Here is a 17,785-nt window from a genome sequence, read left to right as displayed (position 1 = left end):
AACTGGCCGCAACCGACGCTGGCCTCACACGTGGACTGGTGGGGTGGGAACCAGGATGACGGGACAACAGAAAGGGGGAGGGGCCCACAGCACCCAGCCACAACTTTCACCACTCGTAGAATGCTTTTCAATGAAAGCGCTCTCTTTCTCTCTCTCTCTCTCTGTCTGTCTGTCTATCTCTCTCTGTCTCTCTGTCTCTCTCTCTCTCTGCGTGTCGATCCCCTGGCCAAGCAGGTGCGCACGAGTGGGGAGACCCTCAAGTGAGCACCCACTCGCCCCATAGACACCTTTGCTGCACTTTGGCTGAGCCGGCCACTCATTTGAGGAGGGTCTCCCAGCTCGTGCGCACCTTCCTGGCCTCGCCACCTCCTCTCCCCCTCACGAAAAGGAGGGAGAGAGGAGGAGGGTCACCGGAACCTTAGTGAAGGAGCAAAGCAGCCCTGTACATGCCTTTGTGCCCCATTTATGCTTAAGGCAGCCCTCACCTCCTGCCACTTTGGGCTGGAGCTCGCACTTTCCACGCTTTGCCAAAGAGCTGCGGGGTGGGATGGACACTGCAAGGGGATGGCCAGAGCCTTAATGCAGGAGTGAAGCAGCCCTGTACTTGCCTTCATGCCACATTTGCACTCAAGGCAGCCCTCGCCTCTCTCCTCACAAGGGGGGAGGGGAGAGATGAGAGAGAATTCTCCCCTTTTCTTTCTCTTACCTCTCTATCCTTTATGCACATGCACACACAAGCAGGATATCCTCTTGGGTCAGGATTATGGCAGCAGCAGTGGCAACTCCTCCCACTGCCGCCACTGTAGGCTCAAGTGAGTAGCTGGCCACACTGCACAGGAGAGCCACAGCTTACTCCCTCCCTGCATTTGGCAGTGGTGGCTGTCGGGGGAAATTTCACCCTGAGCTAATGAGGTCTGGAATCGACGGCTTTTCCAAACAGCATATCTTCAAGAAGCAAAAATAAAAAAACCCGAGAACATGTTCTAATTAAAAACAAGCTTTAATACAAAAATAAGAAATAAGAAAATAAACAAATCTATCTAATTGTTACATTTTGGCAAGAACAAATGTTGTCCACCTTCTTGGAAGACGAACAGAAGATCAAAACAGGAAAGAAGTCTCTGGAATGTGTGATGAGCAGGCGCAGTACATCACTTGCTGATAAAGGCCTTATGACCTGCGCAATAACTCTTTCAGTTCAGCTAGCAAACAATTAACGCAGTGACAGTGGCAGCTGTTCCTCCCTTCCTCAATCAATCAATCAATCAATCAAATTTTATTTGATTAGCCGCACCCTCTCCAGAAGGACTCGGGGCGGCGTACAATTAAAACACATAAAAATATACAAATATAAAAAATACATATACATATGCATGTGCATGGAGGAGGTAAACAAACGAATAAAATAGCATTAAAATTCCAATTTAAAATCCCTCAATTTCAATACAAAATACAAAATTAAAAAACCCGTCAGGAGCGATATGATAAAACTATGGTTGAGCCAGGCCAGCTACTTGGAAGAGGTGGGTCTTGAGCTTTACGCAGAAGGAGCGGAGGTCAGAGGTCGTCCTGATATCAGGGGGGAGGTCATTCCACAGGGCTGGGCCCATCACAGAGAAGGCTCTGCTCCTAGGCGTCGCCCCCGACACTGTCTGGTGGACGGCACCTGGAGAAGTCCCTCTCTGTGTGAGCGAATTGGTCGTAGGGATGTATGGGGCAAGATACGATCCCGCAAGTAACTAGGTCCTGAGCCATGGAGCGCTTTGAAGATCGTTATCAAAACCTTGAAACGCACCCGATAGACCACAGGAAGCCAGTGCAGCTCGCGCAGGAGAGGTGTCACATGGGAGTACCTTGTACTCCCCATAATCACCCGCGCGGCCGCATTCTGGACCAACTGAAGTCTCCGAGTGCATCTCAAGGGAAGCCCCATGTAGAGAGCATTGCAGTAGTCGAGGCGAGACGTCACCAGCGCATGAGTGACTGTGCGTAAGGCATCCCGGTCCAATAGGAGGCGCAATTGGCGCACCAGACGAACCTGGTGGAACGCCCCCCTTGCCACGGCTGTCACATGATCATCCATGGACAGCCGGGTATCCAGGAGGACGCCCAAATTGCACGCTCGCTCCACAGGGGCTAGTTGTACGCCCCCAATGGCCAGAGATGGAAGTAACTGGTTGAACCGGGGGGCCGGAACCCACAGCCACTCCATCTTGGAGGGGTTGAGCTTGAGTCGGTTGTCATCCATCCAGACCCGTACGGCTTCCAGGCACCGGGACATCACTTCGACGGCCTCGTTGGGGTGGTTCGGGGTGGAAATGTACAGCTGAGTATCATCAGCGTACAGATGATATCCCACCCCAAAACCACGAATGATCTCACCCAACGGCTTCATATATGTGTTGAACAGGAGCGGCGAGAGGACCGACCCCTGTGGCACCCCACAGATGAGGGGGCTTAGGGTCGACCTCTGCTCCCCTGCCAACACACGTTGCGTCCGGCCGGAAAGGTAGGAGCCGAACCACTGCAAAACGGTGCCCCGGACCCCCAACCCCTCCAATCGGTGCAACAGGATACCATGGTCGATGGTATCAAAAGCCGCCGAGAGGTCTAATAGGACCAGGATAGAGGAACAACCCCTATCTCTGGCCCTCCAGAGATCATCCACCAACGCGACCAAGGCCGTCTCTGTGCTGTGTCCGGGGCGGAAGCCGGACTGGCACGGGTCTAGATAATCATTTTCCTCCAGATGTCGTGGAAACTGATAAGCTACCACACTCTCTACAACCTTCGCCAAAAAGGGAAGGTTGGAGACAGGACGATAATTGGCCAGCTCTGTAGGGTCTAGAGAAGGCTTCTTGAGTAAGGGTCTCACCACCGCCTCTTTCAAGGCGGCCGGGAGAGACCCCGCACCCAGAGAAGCGTTCACTAGGCCCAGGAGCCAGTCACGTGTAACCTCCCAGGATGCCAGTACAAGCCAGGAGGGGCACGGGTCCAATAAACATGTGGTAGGTCGCAGCCGTCCACGCATTCTGTCCAAATCCTCGATGTCAACCAAGTCAAACTCCTCCCAGACTGGTCTCTCAAGACTCGCCATGGATGTCTTGCCAGGACCACTGAAAGGGACCCAATCCTTCCGGATTTGAGCGATTTTATCCTGCAGATATTTCCCAAATTCCTCTGCTCTACCCTGTAGAGGGGCCTCCCGCGGCCTCTGAAACAGGAGGGAGCGGGACACCCGAAACAGGGTGGCAGGGCGGTTCTCTGCGGATGCAATGAGAGCGGCACAATATTGACGTTTGGCCGCTCTCAATGCCACAAGGTACGTCCTTAAGTGGGTTCGTACCTGTGTTCGGTCAAATTCGGAACGAGAGGATCTCCAACGACTCTCTAGGCGTCTCTTGCGGCGCTTCATCACCCTTAGCTCCTCGGTAAACCAAGGGGCCAGGGTGGATCGTTGCCGCCGGAGAGGCCGCAAAGGCGCCACCCGGTTTAAGGCTCCGGTGGTCGCATTATTCCACGCGACCACCAGGTCCTCTACCCGGGGGCGGGTCAGGGCTACAGGAGGTGGCCCAAGCTCCATCTGGAACCTATCTGGTTCCATCAGGCGCCTGGGGCGGAACCATCTGGTGTTTTCCGGTTCCGCCTCCCCGCAGCGGGGGGTAGCACCAGGGAAGTCAAGTCGGAGGAGTGAGTGATCTGACCATGACAGGGGAGTGATGGTTAAATCCCCTCCTCCCAGATCACTCAACCACTGGCCAGAGACAAAAACAAGGTCCAAAGTGTGGCCTCCCTCGTGAGTCTGGCCCTGAATCAATTGAGTCAGGTCCATGGCTGTCATGGAAGCCATGAACTCCCGAACCCCCTCGGAAGCTTCTCCCATCGATGGCAGGTTAAAATCCCCCATCACTAACAGTTTGGGGGTCTCAGCCGCCACCGATGCGATCAGCTCGAGGAGTTCAGGCAGGGCCGCTGATGTATAGCGAGGAGCCAGGTATACTATCAGCAGGCCCAACTGTCTCCCAGGGCCCCACCTCACGACAAGGGACTCACACCCGGATGTCTGCGGCACAGTGGACTCCCTCGGCTCTAAGTCCTCCCGAATAATCACTGCTACCCCACCGCCCCTTCCCTGGGCCCGGGGCTGGTGAAATGCTCGGTATCCTGGAGGGCACATTTCCACGAGGGGTACACCTCCCTCGTGGCCCAATCAGGTCTCCGTTATTCCTGCGAGGTCCGGCTCCCCCTCAAGAATTAGATCGAAAATGAGGGGGGCCTTGTTAACAACGGACCTCGCATTGCATAACAACAGCCTCAGGCCCTGGGTCTGCAGCTCCTGACCACCTAGTACGCGGGGGTTGGTACAAACAACCTTCCTGAGCCAAAACGAAGGGGACGGTGGCTGACAATGAGCTGTCTCCAAAGGATGTGGAATCGCAAAAAGCAGCCTGTTGAGGCAATGTGGAGAAAACACTAGGGGCTCTAGGGTGAGAAAATGATGGAGGGAGAGAATGAGGGAGAGGAAAAAGAGAAACAAGTGAGAGAGAGGGAGGGGAGTGGGAGAGAATGAGAGAGCTGGAGGGAGAGAATGAGAGAGAGGGAAATAAATGAGAGAGAATGGGGAAAGAAAGGAAGAAAGAAAGAGAGAAAGAAAGAAGAGGGGGAGGAAAAAGAGAAAAACAAAAATGAGAGGGAGGTAAGGAGAGAGAGAGAGACCCATTTCATACAGAAAACACCAGGAGCCACAAAACCTGGGTAGATGTGTCGGGGGGGGAGTGACATTGAGTTGGCCATACCCACCCAAGTTTTGTGGCTCCCGGTGTTTTCTTTTCTGTGGGAAACACCCATATGTTACTGTATAGAATAACTGACCATTCTAATTCATATTCATAAATCAGTTGCAACTGTATATGATATATGGCTTGAAGAATATACAGTGTATTCAGATTATTCAAATTCAACTGCTTTTAATGATTAGATCCTGTTGTTATTGCCTCCTTGTTTGTCTTTCTTGATATAATATGATGCTCTTTTTCTTGCAAGCCTCTGTATGGGCTACTTCAAGCTAAGTTGCAGCTAATTACACATGCCTACTTTGAAGAGAAAGACTTCTCACAAATTTCAATTCTTAAGGTATGTTTTAAATATAAAAAAGTAAAATTGTTTGAAAGATTATGAGAGAGAGAGAGAGAGAGAAAGAGAGAGAGGGAGAGTAACATTAAAAGTGTATTGGAGGAGCCATTGCTGATAGAAGAGTATATACACTTAACCAGAATCCATGTTCAAAATAGAATGGAAGGTTCAGCTTAAATATATTATTTGCAACACATATAGCCCTCATCTAATAACTAGTTATTGAATGATAAGTAGCACTGATGAGTGCTGGTTAATGCCTGGTTCCCAAAGTTATGATCATTGCAGTGCCTCCACAGTTACATGATCAAAATTTGGGTGCTTGGCAGCCCATCTGCACTTATGACCACAGGGACTCTTCAACTCCCACCTGCCTATCTCTCCCTCATTTTTGCCCTCTAGGCCACCTGCACTTTGCTACCAATGCTGGTCTTGCCACCCTGTGCTCTGCTGATCCTGATTTCTGTCAGAGCTTTAAAATCTGCTTTGGAAGTTGGTATCCTTGTCCAAATTGCATATGGCCCTTGTTTAATTTGAAAGGTGTGTGAGAAAGTCACAGCTTTAAGAAGAAGGCCTAGTGCAACAGTAGCTGCTTTGCAAAGGGCAAAGCTGGGTGTGCCTGAGCAGCAGCAGCAAAAGGAAGAAGATGCAAATGTCAGCTGGACGTGGCAGGGTTCACATAGCCCTGTAATTTAGGCCTGCTGAATGTTAATTTCCTCTTACCTGTTATTTACAAAAGAGAAACAGTAGATCCAACCCAGTGTCTATTGTTAGTAAGCTAGAAGGCAATTTTTAGTAAGAATCTGACAGCCAGTTTTGTATGCTTAAGAAAGAGTTATTGTTCTTTGAGAATATTCCCTCTAAAAGTTACTGAAACTATTGATAAGTGATATTTTTGAAAGATATATGCACACATTATTTGTAGAATAGCATACTGTATATAAAATATTTGCAAAATTCCGTTAAAGCTATATCTAAAGCAGTTCTGAACCCCAGGATTCTAAAGGATGTATAACTATATCTTTAGAGATTTCAAAAAAATGTTAATCTCTTAGAAAAAGTATTTTGGTAGATTTTTCTTATATAAAGTAGACCCTTTCGTTTTCCCCCTAAAGTTACTTTTAAAACAAGATGCTCATGCTTTCAACATTTTATGGTTTTTAGGAACTTTATGAACACATGAATAGCTCACTGGGAGGGAGCTCACCGGAAGGGTCACAAGTTTATCTTGGTAAGCTATATATTGTAACAACACTTCCAATTTTTATAAGTATTTTATTACATATAAAGCTTAATGCCAATCGTGTAAGTCTGAAAAAAATTACCAGTTATTTTGATTATCTTTCCCATTTGTCAAGCACCAGTTTGTCATGATTTGTGTGTCATGTATCCTATAAAATATTACGTTTTATGTTCATTTCAACTTCTTTTTTTGCATTTCAATTTCTTTCCAATGAATTTCCTACAAAATAGTTTTTAGAAATCACAAACACAGTATTAAACATGTGTTATTGAAACAGATTGTTCAGTCTTCCTCCCATTTTTCTCTTGGAGGACTTGATATGAAAAGTTAAAATCCAAAGCACTTTTGAGGACTAATAAAATAACTTGACTTTTTTCACTATAATTTTATCCTCCTCTTTCTTTCATTCATAGTGCCAGCAAGCTTCTCTAATGTATAATGAATCCAAATTAATTCACAATATATGAAGAAAGTTATTGCACCAAGTTTATATAAAGGAAAATACAAATGACCCCAAAAATCATGTCTTATCTAAAATATTCATTATAGTAAGTAAATAATATATTGGTCAGTGATGAGAAATAGTATTATCAGTTGACATTTCCTTCAAAAACCTTCCCCATGTTTTAAAGTAATACTGAACAAAGAAAACATACAATGCCATAAAAATATTTTTTCTTAATGATGGTAGAAATCCAGTACTTAAGGATGCTTCTCATGGTAAAATGAATAATGAGGCAGATCTTCACTCTTGCTGCTTATAAAGACTCTTTACATTCATCTATCTGACTGCAGAGTCAGAAATCATGGGCTGTGAAAGTTTGATGTTTTATACAAAGAGAGATTATCTAAATAACAGTTCACAATATTGCATTTCTACTACCCCAGAGAATGAATTCATATGTATAGTAAATGGAAACAGGTAAGACTCTTACTTAAAAGATTTCTAAATGTTAGTTGCTTTTATTGAAATGTGCCATTTTCCTCTCCATTGTTATTAGGCCTGTCCCCACAAGATCTGATTCTTCAATTTAGACACAAGGTATGTTATAAAATTGAAATGTACATAATTATTTCCACTTCTTTGAATCTTAAATAAAGCAACATGTAGTTACAAATATAAGTAAACAAAAGAAAAGTTTCTGGATCTATCTTGCACATTGATATGACACTTGAATACTTTAAGCATAGGGCCACTTACAAATATATTGTTGGACTACTAATGTTTAAGATCTATCTTTCTTTATGTTTTAAAGGTTTTAATTCTTTTTAAGTTGATTCTTCTAGAAAAGAAGGTAAGATTATTCCCATATTTTCTAAAAGGCAAAATGTATGACTTCACTAACATTATTTCATTAATACCTTATGGAGCTACATTATTCCATTATGCAGTTAGCCAGGCGCTAATTGTGTTTGTTTGCTGTAGATGTATTAATGTTTTCATCAATCTTATTAGCTAACTTACCATAAATTACAGTTTGCTAGTGAAATTAAGTCTCTTGCTTCCTCTCTCTAAACAGACATATAGATGTCCACTATTAATAGGCAACCTGATATGTTACTTATACATTATACAGATTGTTAAACTACCTAACTCTTGGGATACTGAGTGGCATACAATGGAATGAAAAAACATCATTGGACAAAACAGCAAACTTTCTTCCTCACTTGCAGAAGCAAAAACACTCAAAAAGACACCAACCCAAAACATAGAGGAGGAGCCATGGTTATAGTAGTATTTTAAACATTGGTACAGCAAAGGTCTTTCAAATGTTTAGCCTACAATATGTATCCTCTGTTGGCCTTGATTATTGATCAAGAGAATGTAATCCATAACAGGCCTTATCTTACATAAAAATCTTACAACTTTACATAAATACGTAAAATATATTCATTATAGAGAATAAAAGAAATAAAACTCTACAGTTGAATCTAGAAAAGTAAAATATATCCAAAATAGAAGTTTTAATAACAAAGTAACACTTATCTTCCAGAACATATACTCCAACAATTGGTTGTCTAAAGTTCTCCACTAGATTTTGATATAAATCGCTGCATAATGGTTCATAATGCTAGATCATAATGCAGCTAATGCATTGAATGCATTACAGAGCTCCCCAACACCAGGCCATGGCCTACAATTGCGCCATGACCTATTTCAAAGTGGACTGCAGAAGCAATGAGCAAGCACACACATGCAAAGTGCCAGTAGACCTTTGTGTATGAGTGCAAGAACCCTCCACTCATACGCAAAACTCTATTCATGTGAGTGGAGAGTATGCCTGCACTCGGAAGCTGTGCAGGCATGCGTGTGCCTGCCACTCAGACATCACACGCCGGGCCCAGCTGCCAAAGTGAAAGGTTGGGGACCACTGAGTTAGAACATTTGTGCAAATAATGACACAAGAAGCTACATTATACTCTCTATCCATAGCTTCAATTTTCAATGTGATAGGACCGTGATGGAGAACCTATGGTACACATGCCACAGGTGGCACGTGGAGCCATTTATGCTGGCACAGCATCCGTCAGCTCCAGCAAGCATGTGCGTGTTCACCAACTGATTTTCGGCCCTCTGGAGAGCCGGGAGAGGGCGTTTTCGCCCTCCCCAGACTTCAGGAAAGCATTTGGAGCCTGGGGAAGGTGAAAAACAGGCCCAGTGGGCCAACCGGAAGTTCATTCCTGAACTTCTGGTTGGGCCCTTGGGTCATTTTTCACCCTCCCAGGCTCTGGAGCTTTCCTGAAGCCTGGGGAGGATGAAAAACGGCCCAATGGGCAAACCGGAGGTTCAGGAACAAACTTTCAATTGACCCATTGGGCCTGTTTTTTGCCCTCCAGAGGCGTTCCTGAAAGGCCAGGGAAGGCCGTTTTTCGCCCTCCTCAGGCTTCAGGAAAGCCTCTGGAGTCTGGGGAGGGGGAAAATTCCCACACGGGGTGGGACATGCATGCACAGAGGGTCGTGTGCGCATGTGCAGATGAGGGGCCATGCATGCATGTGCAGGTGGGGGGTCATGCACGCATGCGCAGATGGGCACATATGCACACACAATAGCGCGCGTGCACACAATTTTGGCACACTTTTGGAAAAAGGTTAGCCATCACTGGGATAGGATAATGCTCACAGTTATACCTAGGGCTTGCTGAATTTGTCAAAGAAATGGAATTAACCTTATCATGGCACAAACAAAGATCTAACATCTTACACAATCTTTTATCAACTGTCACATTATCATATTTTTGGAGTATAAGACGCTCCTTTTTTTCCTCAAAAAAGAGACTGAAAATCTGGGTGAGACTTATACATCGAATACAGCATTTTTTTGCCTCCCGAAGCCCTGCCCCCTTCACAAAAATGGCCGTGCATAGCCTTATGGAGGCTTTAGGGGAGCTCCTGGGGGGTGGGGAGGGCAGAAATGAGCAAAAAATGGGCCGTTTTTTGCCCACCCCACCTGCCAGCAGCACTCTATAAGCCTCCATAAGGCTAGAAAGGGGGTTTGCCAGGTGGCTGCTCGTGAGCATGGTCGCTTCATGGCTGTTGTGTGCGTTGCTGCGACAGCACAACACAGCCATTCACCTATGAGGCTGTGCCCAGCTCTTTGGGAGCCCGCTCGCAAGAGAGCAGCTGCCCGGCAACTCCAAAACAATAAACCCTCCCCTCATAATAAGGCCCAAGCCATATTTTGTAGGTTTTTAAAAAAAAGATCCTGTCTTATTTTCGGGGAAACACGGTACTCTCCCCCTACCTATCTACTGCATTTCTCTCTCTCTCTCTCCCTCTATCTACCTACCTACCTACCTTCTCTCTCTCCCTCCTATCTACTTTATTTCTCTCTCTCTATCCCTCTATCTACCTACCTACCTACCTTCTCTCTCTCCCTACCTATCTACTGTATTTCTCTCTCTCTCTCTCTCCCCCTCTACCTACCTACCTACCTACCTACCTACTCTCACTCTCCCTACCTATCTACTTTATTTCTCTCTCTCCCTATTTTTATTTCTCTCTCTCTATCCCTCTACCTACCTACCTACACCCTCTCTCTCTGTCCCTACCTACCTACTGTATTTCCCTATTTCTCTGTCTCTCTCTATTTCTCTCTCTCTCTCTCTTTATCTATCTACCTACCTACCTACCTACCTAACTAACTAATCTCTTTCCCTGCCTAACTACTGTATTTCTCTCTCTTTCTCTCCCTCTCTATCCCTCTATCTACCTACCTACTTTTTTAAAAAAATTGCCTCTTCAAAACCTTGGTGCGTCTTATACTCCAGTGCGTCTTATACGCCGAAAAAATATGGTACTTTATGTCATAAGGTCTGGATTCATAAATTTTCAAGAAGTAATAACACAGATTGCAACATATTTTGTTTGTGGTTGTTATTGTGCAGGAGGCGTAGTAAAACAGCTATATTAAAATGGCTGAAATATAGGTAAATTGATACTACTGATCATCATCAATCATCATCAACCACTTTATTATGGTCACAGACCAGCAAATAACAGCATTAAAACGCCAATAGTAAAAAATAAAAATAAAAGACAGAATAATATATTGCGATTGGTAGTGGATTAACAGTGGATAGTTTCCCTAATTTTACATACAGCATTGGCCACATTCAGAAAAAACTACTTCATATGGACCTGATAACAATAATTGCATATAAAAAAGATCAGTATTTCCCAGATACTTTATTGAGTAAAGTATAATAAATTTAATCCATCTATCCTTATAAAAAATGCAGTATAGCAGGACATGAACTATAGTTTCAATGGCCCCTCTTCCACAGGGGGACAGTCTCACCTCATATGGTATTTTTTTATATTGGCCCTCCAAAACTGCTGTGGGAAATGCATTGCAGGCAAGTGTGCTAAGGTTAATGCCCTTCGGATGTTTGAGACAGTTATTTGATATGAATTTCAATGTGGAGAAAAGCCAAGATTTACATATAGGCAGGAAAAATGAAAGGTAAAACTACAGATTAGGCAAGACCTGGCTCAAAAACTATGAGAGGGACCTTGAAGTCCTAGTGGATGATCACTGAATATGATCCAGTAGTGTGCAGCAGCCACCAAAATAGATAATACAATCCTGGACTGTATAAACAGAGTCACAGAATCAAGATCATATGAAGTATTAGTACCGCTTTATAAAACCTACTAAGACTACACCTGGGATACTGCAACCAATTTTGATCACCATACTACAAAAAAGATGTTGAGACATTGGAAAAAGTTCAGAGAAGAGCTACTAAGATGATCAAAAGCCTGGAGACTAAAACATATGAAGAATAGTTGCAGGATTTGGGTTTGGTTAGTCTAAAGAAAAGAAGAATTAGGGGTGACATTACAGCAGTATTCCAGTATTTGAAGGGCTGCCACAAAGAAGAGGGGCTCAAATTATTCTCCAAAGCACCAGAGGGCAAGACAAGAAACAATGTGGTTGGAGACTAATCAAAGATAGAAGCAACCTGGAATTAAGAAGAAACTTCCTAAAAGTGAGGACAATTAACTAGTGGAACAGCTTGCCTCCAGAAATTGTGGGCACTTCTTCACTGGATGTTTTTATTCTAGACGGTCACTTATCTGAAGAGGTATAGGTTCTCCTGCTTGAGCAGGGAGCTGGACTAGAAGACTTCCAAGGTCCCTTCCAGCTCATTCATTTTATTCTATTCTATATAAATATCTTACTGCTTTAAAGGGGTAGTTTGACTGCTTCAGTTATACTCTGGGTTCTTTTCAAATCGTATACTACTGAACTATTTTTTCCCCTGCTTCTTTTCAGGTTCTGTTTTATATCTCTCCAGTTAATCGACTAGTGGGAGTATTAATGACTCTCTTATCATTATTTCCTGGTTAGTATATATGTGTATGTACTTATCAAAATGCCCCTTGAATTCATAGCCATTCTTGATTTAAGAATTTAATTTATTTACTTGAAATCCATTCTGAATTTTAAATGGCCTCCCTCCCCTCAAAAGAAAGAATAGACAGGAAAGGTAAATGTAGATGAAAACCATGTGTAATGCCCAGCTTCCCCACCTTGTCAGTTTAAATTGCCAACTACATAGAAATCAGCCCTAAAGACTCTCTGGCATATGATACATCTTTATGAATTTATATGCAGATAAACCTCTAAGAAGACATAGTCTCTAAAGACTTAAGACTAATTCAAAAAAGCATTAATATTAATTCAGCTAATAACTATTGATAAAAAATATTGCCTGTAAAACAAGATATCATATTGTATTTAATTGATCTATAATAATTATACAACCAGTTATTTTCACATGAGTCATTGTCACACACAAAATCTACAAGTACATTCACCAATATTCCCTTTCTTCTGATAGAATTAGTCAAAAAAGGTATAGAAAATATGCAAGTTGCATGAGGAAGAGAAGAAAGCGGCAGCTAAGCCAGTTGAAAATGATGCAAGGAGAAAATACAATTGCACAGGGGGGAAAAGGGGGGAAATGTGTTTCAGAATTACAAAAAGAGCTAAAAGTTCAAGAAACAAATAACCCTCCCAACCCATGACTACTTTTCGTGTTAGTTTTCAAAAGCATTTTTGTAGTAATATATGCAACCATTTGTACCTTCTCCCATTTATTTAAGTATTTTAGTGAGTATAATACAACATTCCCTCTAAAGGGAAAAAATATTTGGGTAGGGATGGTACTCTGAAACATTTGTAACTAGCAGAAGGCTTGCAATAGAATTATTTTTGCTAACCTTGTAAAAATAAGAACTTTAGCCATGGGGGTTAGTGCTAGAACCATTATTAGGAGCCAAAGGAAATACTTGTTGCGAATTCTATATAAGTGGAAAATTTGAGGCATTTATAACAGTTGCTGTCAGCCCTTCAAGATACCCCAGCTCATGGAGTCTGCATCCTTAAACACTCAAAGAGCCATTTGAACCCGTTTCCCATAGAAAACACTGGGAGCAACAAAACCTGGATAGGTGTGGCCAACTCAATGTCAGTCCCACCCAGTCACATGACCCAGCCATATCTACCCAGATTTTGTGACTCCCGGTGTTTTCTGTGGGAAATGGGTCTCTGTCTCTCTCTCACCCTCCCTCCCTCTTTCTGTTTTTCTCTCTTTCCTCCCGCTCTCTTCTTTCTTTCTTTCTTTCTTTCTTTCTTTCTTTCTTTCTTTCTTTCTTTCTTTCTTTCTTTCTTCCTTCCTTCCTTCCTTTCTTTCTCTTTCTTCCTTTCCTTCCCCCTTCTCTCTCATTTATTTCCCTCTCTTTCTCATTATCTCCCTCCCTTTTTCTTTCTTTCTCTTTCTTCCTTTCTTTTTCTTTCTCTTTCTTCCTTTCTTTTCCCCTTCTCTCTCATTTATTTCCCTCTCTTTCTCATTATCTCACCCCATTATTTTCCTTTTTCTCACTCTCTCATTTCTCTTTCTTTCTCTACTTCTCATCTGTTTTTTGTTTTTCCTCTCCCTCCCTCCCTCCCTCTTTCTTTCTTTTTTCTTTCTTTTTCTTCCTTCTTCTGTCATTTGTTTCCCTCTTTTCCCTTTCTCATTCTCTCCCTCCAGCTCTCTCTCATTTCTCTGTCCCTCTCCCCCTTCTCTCTCTCTCTCTCTCTCTCTCTCACACACACACACACACACACATTTTGTTCTCTTTTTCCTCTCTCTCATTCTCTCCCTCCATCATTTTCTCATTTTTCTCTCTCACCCTACCGCCCCTAGTGGTTTCTCCGCATTGCCCTCAATCGGCTGCTTTTTGCGATTCCACATCCTGCTCAGCACCAGCTGCGGTCTCCTTCATTTCAGCTCGGGAAGGGAGGAGCAGCTGCCGCCGCCACCAAATACAGGGAGGGAATAGCTCTGGCTCTCCTGCGCAATGCAGCCGGCTACTCACCTAAGCGTGCAGTGTTGGCAGTGAGAGGAGTTGCCATTGCCGCCATAGTGATCCCGACCCAGGAGGGTATTCAGCTTGTGTGTACGTATGTGTGTTTGCGCACACTCAAAAGATAGAGAGATGAGAGAGAGAAAAGGGGAGAATTCTCTTTTCTCTTTTTCTTCTCTCCCCTCCCCCCTTGTGCAGCAGGAGGCAAGGGCTCCCTTGAATGCCAATGTGGCACAAAGGCAAGTACAGGGCCGCTTCACTCTTGCACTAAGGCTTCAGCTATCACCTTGCAACTCTTTGGCCGAGCGCGACGGGTGCGAGCTCCAACCCAAAGTGGTGGAAGGCAAGGACTGCCTTGAGCACAAATGTTGCGTGAAGGCAAAAACAGGGCCCTTTGCTCCTGCATTAAGGCTCCCATGACCCTCCTTTTCTCCCCCTCCTTCTTGTGACCCCCTGGCTCGCTGTGGCGAGGCCGGGAGAGTGCATTAGCTGGGAAACTAAAGCTCCTCAAGTGAATGGCTGGGATCGGCCAAAGTGCAACAAAGCGTACACGCTTGAGGAAGGTCTCTCCACTTGTGCGCATCGTCCAGGCCCCACCACAGCAGCCAGGGGGTTGCGACACAAACACATGGCTTTCATTGAAAAGCATCCTATGGATGGCGAAAGTCCTCTGTGCACGTTTTAGAGCTATGGCTGGTCGCTGCTGGCCCATCCCTCTTTCTGTCATCCTGTCCTCCTGGATCCCATTCCCACCCCGCCAGCCTTCATGTTAGTGAGGCCATTGTTGGTTGCGGCCATGTTGCACCAGTGTCTTGGGGTGGAGAGCAGGTTGCATGTCTCCCAAGAGACCGAGGCATGCCCGGCACCAACAAGGACTGGAAGAAGCACCAGCAATAGTGCCAAAGAATCAGCTCCAGCCTCTTCTCTGTCCCCCACTGATACCCTTCTCCTCTCAGGCCAGGCGAGAGTGACTGGGATGGGAGGGTGAGAGGCAGGCCAGCCAGTTGTGGTATCACCCGACATGGAGCCACAGCAGGGGGTTCATGTGGCTCTGGAACCGCAGGTTGCTGACCCCCAGTATAGATAACACAAAGCTTTCTGGAACTCTATCATATTTAAACTTGAAAGCTTGGCATCTAGCTTGAAAGTTACCATATGCCATCTTTTACACCAATCAGACTAAAGGATTATTCTGGCCCTCCGATTGACATCATGGCGAGAACGGCTCGAAAATAACGGAGCCCCACTGATCTCCATGAAATACAGCTGGCAACTGCCTGCTGCGAGACTCTACAAGGTTAAGACCCCCTGGGGGGGAGGTGAAGAAAGTAGAGGTTGATTGATCACGAGGAATTCGCAATTTCTCTCTGATCCGAAAAAAGCTCTCCTGAACAGCGGCAGGGACGACAGCCATTTTTGGTCAGTCACAAGCTTGGACAACTGGGTCACTAAGATCTTGTACTGGAGCTATGCATGGATGGAGCAGTGAAACTGGACAAGAAACTTCTAACTTTTACCTTAGAGACTTAAACCAATTTAAAAGCTTTTAAGAAATGAGCTCCAAACATTAAAAAGGGCGATTGGATTTATGGAGAAAGATTAAAGGCTAAAAGTAAAGAGGAAGATTAAAGGCTAGACTGAGAAGCAAAAGAAAAACCTAAAGGATGATTTAAAATACAGAAAGCTTGGAAAACTTGAATAATACTGTGAAAAGTGCTATTTTTAAACCCAATCTCCAACTTCCCTGAATGGCTGACAATCAGCTGTTTTTGACTTTATACTCTGTTGAAAGACACTTGCTCCTGGGGAGGAAAGTTATGGCAGATCTAGACAGCATAGTAAAAAGTAGAGACATCACCCTGCCAACAAAAGTTTGTATAGTCAAAAGCTATGATTTTCCCAGTTGCAATGTATGGTTGTGAAAGTTGGACCATAAGAAAGGCTGAGCACCAAAGAATTGAGGTATTTGAACTATGGTGCTGGAGAAGACTCCTGTAAATCCCTTGGACTGCAAGGCGATCAAACCAGTCAGTCCTAGAGGAGATCAACCCTGACTGCTCTTTAGAAGGCTAGTTCCTGAAGATGAAACAAATACTTTGGCCACCTAATGAGAAGGAAGGACTCACTGGAGAATGCTGGGAAAGATCGAGGGCAAAAGAAGAAAGGAATGACAGAGAATGAGGTGGCTGGATGGAGTCACTGAAGCAATAGGTATGAGCATAGGTGGTAGAGGATAAGAAGGCCTGGAGGCTTGGGTCGCAATTGATCAGACACAAATTCACAACTAACAGTAACAACTTGTCTGTTTCAGCAACAACTGAAAATAACCTGAACTTGACTTTATCTTAACAGGTGATTTGGATGCTAGGAAATATCTACTGAGCTTTTTGAAGATTTACAAAGCAAAGCAGAAACATGAAACATTAAAACTATTGAAACTGCATATTGAAAAGCGGATATAAAAGATTTCAAAAAATTTGGTGGATTAAGTTGGATTTGTATTATTAATATGTGACAGATCACTATGAAGCAAAAGAAGAAAAATAACAGAAGATAGATAAGATTTTAAAATTCATATAATTGGAAAGGTGGAAACTGAAAAATGTAAACAGTGAGAAATACAAACTTATAGAATCTAAAGCCCCTCCATGGATTACTGCCTTGTTGTGGCAAAGGGGCTTGTGTAGCTCAATAAAGCTACGTGCTATGCCATGCAGAGCCACCTAAGACCGTCAGGTCATAGCAGAGAGCTCTGACAAAACATGATCCACTAGAGAAGGAAATGGGAACCCACTCCAGTATCTTTGCCATGAAAACTCAATGGACAGTACCAAAAGGCAAAAAGATATGACCCTGGAAGATTAGCCTCTCAGGTCGGAAGGTTATTAATATGCTACTGGGGAAGAGAAGAAGGCTAGTACTAGTAGTGCCAGAAAGAATGAAGCTGCTGGATAAAGCTGAAAGGATACTCAGCTGTGGATGTATCTGGTGGTGAACGGAAAGTCCGATGCTGTAAAGATCTACTGGGATACAATCCCCAAAATAACAGAATGATCTCAGTTTGAATACAAGGCAAATCATTCAACATCACAGTAGTCCAAGTCTATGCCCCAACCACTGGTGCTGAAGAGGACGAAGTTGACCGGTTCTATGAATCCTTACAATACCTTCTAGAATTAGCACCAAAAAATGATGTCCTTATCATCATGGGGGATTAGAATGCTAAAGTAGGAAGCCAAAAGATAACCAGAATAACAGGCAAGTTAGGTCTTGGAGTACAAAATGAAGCAGGCACAGGCTGGTAGAATTTTGTCAAGAGAATACAATGGTCATAGCAAACACTCTTTTCCAATAACCCAATAGACGACTCTACACAAGGACATCAACAGATGGTCAACACAGAAATCAGATTGACTATGTGCTCTGCAGCCAAAGATGGGGAAGCTCCATACAATCAATGAAAACAAGACCAGCAGCTGACTGTGGCTCAGATCATGAACTTCTCGTTGCAAAATTTAGGCTTAAATTGAAGAAAGTGGGGAAAAGCACTA

General features: G+C 44.0%; 1 protein-coding gene across 1 annotated transcript in view; it reads left to right on the top strand.

Annotated features, from left to right (window-relative positions):
- Positions 1-17,785, top strand: part of AVL9 (AVL9 cell migration associated) — a 139,280-nt gene that overhangs the window by 50,453 nt on the left and 71,042 nt on the right. The window contains exons 5-9 of the mRNA XM_081971281.1: positions 5,044-5,133; positions 6,298-6,364; positions 7,378-7,418; positions 7,633-7,671; positions 12,157-12,226. Of these exons, the coding sequence (XP_081827407.1) occupies positions 5,044-5,133; positions 6,298-6,364; positions 7,378-7,418; positions 7,633-7,671; positions 12,157-12,226 (307 nt within the window). The remainder of the gene's footprint in view (positions 1-5,043; positions 5,134-6,297; positions 6,365-7,377; positions 7,419-7,632; positions 7,672-12,156; positions 12,227-17,785) is intronic.

Source organism: Natrix helvetica, assembly GCF_964273705.1.
Source record: "Natrix helvetica genome assembly, chromosome: Z".
NCBI lineage: Eukaryota > Metazoa > Chordata > Lepidosauria > Squamata > Natricidae > Natrix > Natrix helvetica.
The sequence above is the reverse complement of the archived record's forward strand: the minus strand, read 5'-3'. Positions and strand labels throughout refer to the sequence as shown.